Below are 11,047 nucleotides of genomic sequence, written 5' to 3'. Positions count from 1 at the left end.
AGAGACCCTGTTCTCCATGCAGGTGCAAGGACGGCCCAATCTCCTATTGCCATAAATGGTGTTGCCTTGCTCCATTTCTATGGCCTTCCAGTGTCCAGGGGCATCTGGAAGAGGGTGCCATGGTGGACAGAGTGTTCAAGTTCTGAGATGAAAACGCAGGATCAAAAGGGAAAAAGAATAAGAGTAACACTAGGAACAATTTTGAGAGTTTAATGGGTTTAGAGACAAATACAGTAAGATCATACATTTGGACCATTTCTTCCCAAAGTTAGGAGTGAGGGGGTTGGAACCAGTTCTGGATGCTCTCTTCTCTCGGGGAGGGGTGGGGCGGTGCTCAGGGTCAGGCAACGCCTCCACTGTCCTTCTATTGAAGGCATCATTTCTAGAAAACCCTTATGGCTTATGGCTTACAGCTTCTCAAGAACTTATGGCTTCTGCCTGGAGTGGCCCAAAGGGGGCCCAGGAAGGTCTGGTGCGTGATTCGGGGAGAATGGCGGGGAGCCTGGGAGGTGGGGGTGCCAGGCCCACACTGCCGGGTAGGAGACCTGGAGTCAGAGCAGGGCCGCGTGTGTTTGCTCTGAGTGGCCGGCTGCCCTCTCTCGCGGGGGGGGGGGGGGGGGGGGGGGGGGGAGCACGCGGACGTGTGCACGGATGTGGTACCAACATCTTGGCAAGTGCCTCGCTGCTCCTCAGGGGTCGGGACGGGACGAGACTGTCCTTGCCGGGGAGGGGTACTCTCGGAGACCTTTTCTCAGGCTCTGATCTCGTTTTGCTTTCTTACCTGAGTGCACCCGGTTGCAGCTCACACCAGCACGGTTGTGACAAGGGGTTGTGTGTCCAGCCCAGGCCGGACTGACAGCGTCTCTACCCTGTGCAAGCCTCCGACACCGGGCCGCAGAGAGGCACCGTGCCAACGAAAATACCACATCAAGACCACGCCTCTCCACACTCACACGTGTGACCCCAGCCCGGCGGCTGACCCTCAGGGAGGCCGAACAGTGAGGGGGTGGGGGGAGCCCTGTGACTCAGCCCCCACGTGCACCTGGCCCCGGCCGAGCATCTGAACTTGGAGGCCAGCCCCACAGCGGAATAAGGCAGGCCCCATCCCGGGAGCTCCCTAGGGGACCGGGAGAAAACCCCCAGCCAAGGGGTTGCTCTAGTGTGCAGAACCCTCCTCCCAGACCCTGAACTGTTTTCCCCTCTGAACAGGATACATTGGATAGAGAGGCATCCAGGACTCTGAGGAGAAGAGAAGTGAACATTTAATGCCACTGTAGTTTGATTCTTTTTAAACACCAGATTCTTTTTTTGACAACATTTTACACCTCATATGCCACAAAAGGTCCGAGATCATAGCCGGCAAACACTATCTTCACATTGCAAATGGCACACAAATGGCTTCATGGATTCGTGTCATCAGTTTTTGAGAACTAGAACCTCCTTTTCCAAACTGGTCTCCGGGTAGACTGCTCATATTCATCATGCTCAAGCCAGCAGCTAACTTGTATATAGCTACGTGAGGGCCCATACACAAAACCCAGCCTGTCTGCAAATAGGTTGCTGGGACCTGCGCAAGTACAGAATCGGTGAATTTCAGACTTTAACAAGTGACCTTTATTAAAAAGTTTTAACGGCACACACTCGTAAGCTGAAGAACTTGATTTTTTCAAACGGCACCAATCTTTTATCCAAACAGTGAATTTAAAACGACGACGTTAAATACTACCATCGAATTTGGAAACAAGATTTGGTGGACGTGTCCGAGAACTGGCTGTTTCTGATACAATAAATGACTTGGCAGGCCTTGTCTCCAATTTCCAAACCGGCCCATTTCTACAGATAAGCATATCTCTATATACATACATACATGACGAGAGCGGCAGGAACCACAACAATCGTTTAGCACAATGTCCTCGTGTTACAGATTAGAAAACAGAGTTAGGGAGTGTGGCCGAGGCCATAGGACTTTCGACAAAACCGGCCTCAGAACTCCGGTTTTCAGTCCTATGCTATTCCATCGCGTCACATCCCTTCCTGTACACATGCCCCCATCTACGCCCCGTGCACACATGAGCGCCAGCATGGAGGCATGACGGACGTTCACATATTCACACACCTCACAGGAAGAGCCCAAGATGCCGGACTCAAGTCACGTTCCGCTATAAAACTACTCTGTGGACTTGGGCCGCTCACGGACTCTTGACTTCAGTTTCCTCGTGTATAAATGATTATCCCCAGCTCCTAACACAGAGCTTGAATTTCTTCAAAGCACTTCCCATCGATGATACCATTTTCTCTCCACACTCTCCCAGAAGGGCAGCTATGGTGACCCCCGATCTCCCGCTGGGGAGCCCGAGGCCCGGCAAAGTGGAGCCACTGGCCCAAGGTTGCATAGCGAGGGAGGGAACGGGGCCTGGACCCCGGCTTCCTTACTCCTGGCTCACGGCTTTTCTCCTAGGTATAGCTGCCTCTCAAATGAGACTACTGACCCCAGCCCCTCTCTGCCTCTCAGGGACCCAGGGAGGGGACAAGATGCCTTAAGTATTACGGGCTGTAAGACTCAGTAAAGTGCTTTGGTTTCTCCAGGAAAAACAGGTACTATCCACATCCAGGGGAAGGAGATCTGGTCGCTTTCCCAAACCCCCTTCCGTAGCGCCTGACGGGTAGGTGGGGCTCTCTGGGGACAGCGACAACCTACTACCGTCCACACTTTCCTCAGAATTCTCAGGTATTCCGTCCAGGCCTGTGGAGGCCAATTTCCAAGCCCATTATCATCAAATTCAAACTGAAGGGACCTTTCCCCCCCTCAGCTATTCGCTATAGAAACAGCTTAGGTTTTGAACTTAGCCCTGTACTTTGAGGATTGGACCCTAATCCCTGCTCTCCAGATTTATCTATCTTTCCTCCCCGGGGCCCTTGTCGCCATCAGCAGACCTCACTAGAGGGAGGGGAAAGAACAGCCAATGCCCCCAACTCACACTTTAACGCATAGCACTTGGATAGCGTTTCCAAGTGTGATGTATAAGTAAAGGATAAAACACAAGTGATGCTATAAAACAATATCCTGAGTTTGCAAAGAAATTAAACTTCCTCCTAGGTTGAGCATGACCGTGGGCTGTTGGTTAGCCGTGGGGGGAATGAAGCCATGAGCCCTCTTAGCTGTGTCTGTGTGAAGCAGATGGGTGAGGGCCACGCACTCACGGGCACAAGTCCACGCACGGGCACAAGTCCGTCTGGAGAGTGTTCACTGGGTGCACTGAAGGCTCTCTACCGCCTCAAGCGCCATTCTGGGTCCGATATTATGACATCATTTCCGGTTCTGAGGAGGGCCACCCAAAAGCAGAATGTGTTTGTTCAGGAATGAATAAACTAGCTTCTATGAATGGGCAAAAAACTTTTTTGACAAGAAGGGCTTGAGCTACACAGGCTTCTCCTGGGTTGGAATTGGGCTTTTATCTGGAAATGAACAGTTTGTAATTTAAAAAATATATATATGTATTTTTGTCGGGAAAATTGCTAAGTGGCACAAATTTGTGAGTTCTTACCCACAAATGTTGATGGATATCTGCTGAAGGAGGGGGAAAGAGATATTATAGTCCAGAGAAACATAGTTTTTCTACCGCCTGTTTCTTGACCACCTCCCACCCCCCAACTCCAAAACCCCTTTAGACCATTTGTTGGCAGTGTCTGTGAAACTGGGCATCTGGCTTTGTTTCATGTGGGACAGACAGTGCTGGGCTGTGCTGGGCTTTCTCGGTGCAGCCAGGTCTCTCATGTGGCAGTGGTGAGGAGCGTCCCTCCGTCGCGGGACGCCAGGCAGTGGCAGGGAGACCCCGGGGACGGCGGGACCGGGCAGTTTATTTAGCATCAACTAGTTGTGACAAGACTTTCAACCTCTTTCTTACTTGACATGGTTTCAGGGTTGAAAAGATGTTGCCTTTAAAAGTGAGGAAATCCTTTAGGATATGCTCAGAGTGCGTGAATATTCCAGAAGGAAAGAAAAATGAGTACATTCTTCTTGATTTCTTCCGGTTTCAATTGTGACATGGACTCATCTTTAGTAATTTCTTTTGTAGCCTGAAATCCTTTTGGGAATAAGGAACTTTAAAACATTCACTGCATAGCTTTTGGGGTGCCTCAACTGCGCATCAGCCGTGGCTAATGAGACTGGCCACTGTGTCTGCACAGTCGGCCACAGTCGGTCGGCTCTTGGAAGCCTGGCTCTCGGTCCCACGAAGCCCAGGTCAGTGAACTGCTTTCACACGGTGACACTTAAGGGTTACGGATTAATCCAAATTCACCATCAGCTTTAGAATCTGAAGCCCAGAGAAGAAGGGCCCCTTGCCCTTCACGAACAGAAATCTAAGAACAGGCACAAGATGTGAGTGCGTGTGTCGGACCTTTGGAACCACCTTCCCGGATGGTATTTGTGGCCACGGTGAAGCCACTGCCATCTTCCAGGAGCACAGACTTCAAGCTCAAGACTAATTTCTGACGACTGGCCAGATTCTTGCCTGCGGGGTTCCCTGCGCTGGGCTGCCATCTTCTCCCCCTTCCCCACCCCCCCAGCTCAGGGTCCCTTGTATGACCCTTCCCCCCCCCCCGCATCTGCACCAACTTCCTCCGGTTCAGAATAGCAACACAAGATAAAACAACGAACGCGGTGTTCTGATTTCGAATCTGGAAGAGATGAAAGTTAGCAACAGCTTCTCCGTGGTGGAGGGAGGAATTCAAGGGCAAGAAGATCAAAGGTTGCAGCTCTCAGGTGGGGACCAGAAGCCTGGGATAAAGCCAACTGTCACTCTGTCACAGCACAAAGCAGCATCATGAAAAGCAAGATGGATTTACTCCGCGGGAAACAATATCACTACTTCCCTTTTGTCTTTGTCTGTCTGCGTTTTGTTCTGCTTAATGCTACACCTCACGCTAAACTATTTGGAGGGTGGAGGGCAGATTTCAGACGAGGAATTAAGGCTTTATGCATCGAAACATTAATTTCAAATAAGAAGTTTCCGGTCCTTCTATGTGTGGATAATGGGAGTTCTGTGCCATTCTCCTTGCCTTCTTGGGTTATCTGTCACCAAGACCAAAATGTGGAACCACTTATCTGGTCATTCAACAAGGCATTCTTCAATTAGTGGGATAGTTGCTCACACCTGCTTTCTTTTGTGCCCGAACAGCATCCTCTATAGTCAACTCACAGGTAGAACCTGGAACCAGCACGTGACAGCATGAAATTCATGACGTCTTCACATAATTAATCAATACTAGGTACATGAAGATGTTTGCAGCTTACGTAGGTTTAAAAGAATGAAAGAGAAAGAAAAGAAAAAGCCAGAATGGACAACCTCCACACAAAGTTGTAGTCCTCAGCCTGGCTGACGACATCCCGTGAGACGTTCCATGCCGTGGCATCCTGGGGAAGCCAACTGGACTCAGTAAGATAGCTCTTGGTTTCACTCAATGCTTTTGCTCTCTTGTGGAGTTGCTACCAATGTACGAAAGCAGGCTTCGGTAGGAGGAAAGGTTCCACTAATTGAGATTTTAAGTTTCTGTAGATGTTTCCACTTGGCCTCACTCCAGGGAAAGCATCCGCACCCCCTTGCCTGGGGAAGCCTGCGCAGTGTGGTGACCTGGAAGCTGGGGGTGACGCACCGGGGAAAATGCTGAGTATGTGGGGTGCTCGTCAAGTGATTTGTTTCCAATGAAGACCAGAATACTCACCTTTGACAACTCCCCAATTAAAGGCTTTGCATGAAGCAGTATATTTCAGAGCAGAAACCCAAGGGGATGCAAACTCAAGGCTCAGAAGATGGGCATCCCTTGGCCAAGATCCAGAAGCTTCCACAACGTTGCCATTGAACAAGTCTGTTCGTACAGGTGCTGTGAGACCAGAGGCGTGGCCAGAGCCTTGCACTGCCCCGTAGGCTGGGGTTAAGGCTGAGGAGTGGGGTGGGGAGGCCCTGCTTCCCCAGGTGACAGACAGACTTGTTAAACTAGGGAGATCGGTCCATTCCTGACCACTTCCACCATGTTTCTGCCCATCAGGCTCTCCGATGAGACCGTATCCTGTGTGTCCCTCCGTGTAGGAGCAGGCTCTGACAATGTGGAGCTCGACTTGTCATCCATGAGGCTGGCTTCCAGTCTAGGGGGCTGACTTCCAAACACTCGAGCCGCCAGCACCATCTGTGCCTGTCCTGGCCAGTAAAGGGTCAGGTAGCCGGGCTCACGAGACCTCGGTTCCTACGTACCGAGTTCGGCTGAGTTTTGCCGGCACAGACGCGCACAGGTCTATTTCCTTGGGGGGCAGCTGGGGCTGAGGTGCCGGGTAGCAGGGGTTGTCTAGCTTAGAAATAGGCTCCTGATGCTATGTTGCATTTGAGGGCAAACGTGAGTAGTATTCTCTGAGAGGCTGAGCCCTCTTAACCATGAGCAGGCGAGGGCCCTGACCTGGGAGGTAAGAGGAGGCCGCTGCTCCTCCACAGCTGGTCTCAGATAATCCGCTGACCACTCGGTGCCTTGGGGTTCCATCACTAAAGTGGGTATGAGAATCCCTAAGGGGGGGGTCGTGGTAGAATAAACATCTCAATCTGAGGCTTAGGTCCTACGTCGCTGGGACCTAAGACCTGGACAAAAGCCCCGGGCCCTGGCTCTCCAGGGGGGTGTGGTTCACCACAGGAAACCTCTCCGCCTTCCGGTGCCAGGCCCCAGGGGACGAGCCTGTCCTTTCTAGGGATGGAGGCCTCGGGACATGGGAGACTGGGGACCGTTTGCACTGAAGCAGCACCCTGGACAACAGAGCTGTGGTGTGATCCCAACCTCCTTTGTTATTCTGAACCCATACTGTTGAGTCTCTGAGTACATTCTCTCAACTGGGGAAGATCCCCTGCTTCTAACAAACTCACAAGACTGAAGAACAAAAAGTATGGCTCTCTTGAGTCGGTTCAAGCTCTCAATCCAGTCTTTGGAATCAAGACGACCATGGAGAATGTTTTGAGGGCCATGAAAAACCCCGGGTTTGTGGGCAAGGAACGAGCACACGCATCAGGAAGGTGAAGATGGGTCGTCAGCAACAAACATCCCTCTCCAAGGGCACGTAAGGCCCGGGTCACACAGGCTTCTTTTCCCTTCAAAACGCGGCCCCCGTCGCCTCTCCCGTTCTCTCGAGCCCACGTGCACCTGCCCCACGAGTCTGCCCGCTGCCCCTGCCCCCTGCTGCAGGGTGGCATCGAGCGTCACCTGCTGTTCCGACCTTCTCTGGAGACACACTGGCTTGTGCCCGGGCAGCCCCTATGCTCTGTGCAAGTGGCCTTAGCGGAAGAACCGTAAAGGACAGTTAACATTTATTCATAAGCAATACCGATTAGGGAACAGATCTACAAACACTACTTACGTAGAAACAGCAAGTCAGAAATCGGATCAAACACCAAGAGAAAACGAGCTGCAAATACATTTCAAAAAACGCATGGGGCTTGTTTTGTTTTGCGGTTGTTTCCGTCTGGACCAGCACCGTCTGGACACGAGAAAGTATGAACAGAAAGGTTTGGATAATAAAGATTTGCAAGGCACTTAATCAGTCGCTCTGGGGAATCCGCTGTTCCGGTCTTGCTCCCGACAGCGATCCTGTGCGCACCCTCGCCCCTTCCCACAAAGCCAGAGAAGAGAGAGGTCTCTTGCCAGCAGGACCCCTGTATAAACAAGTTCTCGAAAGTTCCTCAAAGTGCTTTTTTCAGTCTCACGGGGCTTCCACGTCCTTGGGCTTTCCATCGTTTCCTCCTCCCACACGCGCGGTGTTCGCACCTTTCCTACAGAAAACACCAGAAAACTGCCTCCCGCTCAGCGCTCACTCCAGACTTGCACCAACCTTCATCCTCCTTCTGCTGTGTCCCAGCCGCCGGCACCAAGGGCCAGGCGAGGGGCTGGCTGTGGGGTCCCGGGGGGCCAGGGGCTGGCAGGCCAGGCCGGCGCCTCACCGGCGCCGGGAGGTGATGTCGAAGCAGGTGACCATCATGAGGTGGGCCTTGCAGAAGTTGACACGGCTCTCCAGGCGCTCTGTCACGCACTCCAGCGCCTCGAGGTACTCCAGGGAATCCAGCTCCCAGACCTGCTCCAGGTCAACTGCAAAGGAGGAGAAGGCTGGTGGAGACGCGGAGGGCACCTCCCGCTCACCACCTGCCGCCCCCGTGTCCCCCTGCCCGCTTCGCCGCCTCCCCGGGCTGGGACGGGACCCTGCCCGCCACCTGCATTTACACCGGGGCCCTCCGCTCTCACGGTGATTTCAGACACCTCTCATTTTACGGAGACTCTACTGAGGGATCAGGCGACGCTCCAGCTCAGCTCACCCCCATCCGCCTCCAGCACAGGCTGTGGGCCTCGACAGAGCCATTATTCTTTATTAGTGATAAAATAAATCTCCAAGCCGGGGTGCAGAGAATCCCCTCCTTTCTGGGGGTCTCCTCACCTGAGTGACACTCATCCCTTTGTCTACGTACATCGTGGTCGTTCTTCCCTGCGTATTTCTTCTCACAGCTGCACACAACTGCCTCTCTGAGCAGGTGGAGTAACCCGACCCCGTCTCCTGGCACCTCCTGCTTTCACACACTCACTGGTGGTTCAGGAAATGACGACGCCAACATCTATGATAATTAGGATCCCTTGCACTGGGCACACGAGCTGAGATTTAGGACCCAGATGCCGTCCCCCAGGTTCGGGCCTGCACAGAGCGAACAGTCTGCTTCCTTCAGTCCCTAAAGAGCAGTTATCTGGGGCCATTCCCTCCTGTCCCCGGGCCCCTGCTCTGTCCAGCGGTGACTGGGCAGGTGGGGGCGGGGGGTTGGGCTGCCTGGCGCTGGCTTCAGGGCAGCCGCAGGGGGCCCAGCATGGACAGCAGCCAGGGTGGGGGGATGGCCCTGGAATCTGAGGTGGACACTTGCATTGCACTCTGGGTCAGCCATGGCTACCCTCCACCAGCTCAGGTGCCTTAAAAGCAAAATGAGAGTCACAGCCGCTCCTCTGCCCCCTTTACCAAACTCGAGTTGCCATGGAGAGCACAATAAAAATGAGAGGTTGAAAGTGAACACGGCCCCAGAACTGTGACACGAGCGCCGGGGAAATGCACGGGGTTCTCAAGAGGGCTGCCTCTTGTTACAGGTGCGTCAACTGAGACCTTGGCAAGGGAGGTGATTTGCTCAGGGTCACAGACCCTCAGGGCTGGAGCCAGGGATGAGACCGAGGGCTCCCGAGTGTCTAAAGTTTAAAAAGCAGAGGGATGAGAAAAATAATACAAAATTAAACACAGAGGGAAGGCCCAAGATGGCGACGGAGGAGAACCCTGAACTCACCTCCCCCTCCTTGACACATTAAATGTGTGCCTCCCTGCTGAGCAAATCTTCCTGATGAAGAACTGAGGGCTGCTTGAAGGCTGCCTGCACGACAAAGGATGGAGGGACCACACAGAGAACCAGGAGAGGGATGGAGACATGGCAATGAAGGGAGACCCACCCCCAACACTGCTTCCTGCCCGGGGTGCCGTCAGCTGCTGGGAGGGATAGAACTGAGGGGCCAGGAGCAGATTCGTCAGCCCTGGGGCACAGGGGAAAAAAAAGCCATGGTTTAAAAGGGCAACTAGAACAGAAAGGAACCAGCCCTGTGCCAAATAGTGAGAGGCTTTGCTAGAACTCTCTCCAAGCCGGAGGGGCTGGGGAGCGTCATAGTTTACATTCACCCTCTGCCTTTACAGCACAGAAGGGAGCTCGGTCCAGGTGCCGTAGCCAGCCTGCCAGTCAGTGAGCCCTGGGCCCTCAGCCCACTCTGGCTCCAGATGCTCTGTGGCACAGAAAAAAAAGCCACGTGTTTTTTTTTTTTTTTAACGTTTTAATGTTTATTTATTTTTGAGGGAGAGAGACAGAGTGTGAGCCAGGGAGGGGCAGAGAGAGGGAGACACAGAATCCAAAGCAGGGTCCAGGCTCCGAGTTGTCAGCACAGAGCCCGACGTGGGGCTTGAACCCACGAACTGTGAGATCATGACCTGAGCCGGAGTCAGGTGCTCAACCAACTGAGTCACCCAGGAGCCCCCCAAAAGCCACAGTTTTAGAAAGCGATAAGAGTATACAGGTACCGGCCCTAGAACTCTGCCAAATAGCAAGGAAGCTGCTGGAACTCTCACCAGGATGACAGCACAGGCTAGGGCCATGGTTTCCATTCCCCCTTCACCTTGATAGTGCAGACAGGAGCAGGGCTGAGACACCTAGCTGGCCTGCTGCTACAGCAAACCCCAGACCCTCAGCCCCCACTGGCCCTAGCAGTCCCACCAACGTGGTCCCAGTGTGGCACACACCTGATGGTCCTGGACGGCGCTCGCAAAGCTCCAGCCATCTTGCCAAGGTGACACAGGTTCAAGGCACCATGGAACACCCCAGGCCTGCACCACTTCAGCCCCAGCCGTCCCACCAGGGAAGTCTCAGCGCAGACTGCCCCATTCCCTAGCCTGTACCAGCTGCAGCTATAGCCAGCCAGCCAAGGATGCCAGGCACAGACAGTCAAAACACAGGGGACATTCCTACACAAGGTCACTCCTTCAAGTTCATGAGAAGACATAAACACATAGAGACACAGACAGTCAAACAAAATGAGGAGACAGAGGAATATACTCCAACTGAAAGAACAAGACAAAAGCTCCGAAAAAGAACTAAAGGAAATGGAGATAAGCAATCTACCCGATGAAGAGTTCAAAGAAATGGTCGTAAGAATGCTCACCTGAACCTGACTGGAGAGAGAAGTGGATGAGCTCAGTGAGAACTTAAACAAAGAGATCAAAAACATAAATAAGAACCAGAGTTGAAGAATACATAACTGAAATGAAAAATAGATAAGAGGGAATCAACAGCAGATTAGAGGAGGCAGAAAATGGATAAGTGATCTGGCAAATGGTAATGAAAAGTATTCAGCTGAATAACAAAAAGTAAAAATAATAATAGACAATGAGATATATTAAGGGCCCTCTGGGACAACGTCAAATGTACTAACATTCACATTATTGGGGCCCCAG

General features: G+C 52.6%; 1 protein-coding gene across 5 annotated transcripts in view; it reads right to left on the bottom strand.

Moving 5' to 3' along the window:
* Positions 1-1,245: 1,245 nt before the first annotated feature.
* KIF26B (kinesin family member 26B) overlaps positions 1,246-11,047 on the bottom strand; it is a 469,574-nt gene continuing 459,772 nt past the window's right edge. For all 5 annotated transcript variants that reach the window (XM_053209472.1, XM_053209473.1, XM_053209474.1 and 2 more), the window contains one exon: positions 1,246-8,118. In XM_053209472.1, the coding sequence (XP_053065447.1) occupies positions 7,970-8,118 (149 nt within the window). In that variant the 3' untranslated portion in view covers positions 1,246-7,969. The remainder of the gene's footprint in view (positions 8,119-11,047) is intronic.

The sequence above is a fragment of the Acinonyx jubatus genome, chromosome E4, assembly GCF_027475565.1.
Source record: "Acinonyx jubatus isolate Ajub_Pintada_27869175 chromosome E4, VMU_Ajub_asm_v1.0, whole genome shotgun sequence".
In the NCBI taxonomy this organism is placed as follows: Eukaryota; Metazoa; Chordata; class Mammalia; order Carnivora; family Felidae; genus Acinonyx; species Acinonyx jubatus.
This window is presented reverse-complemented; position numbering and strand designations above follow the sequence as displayed.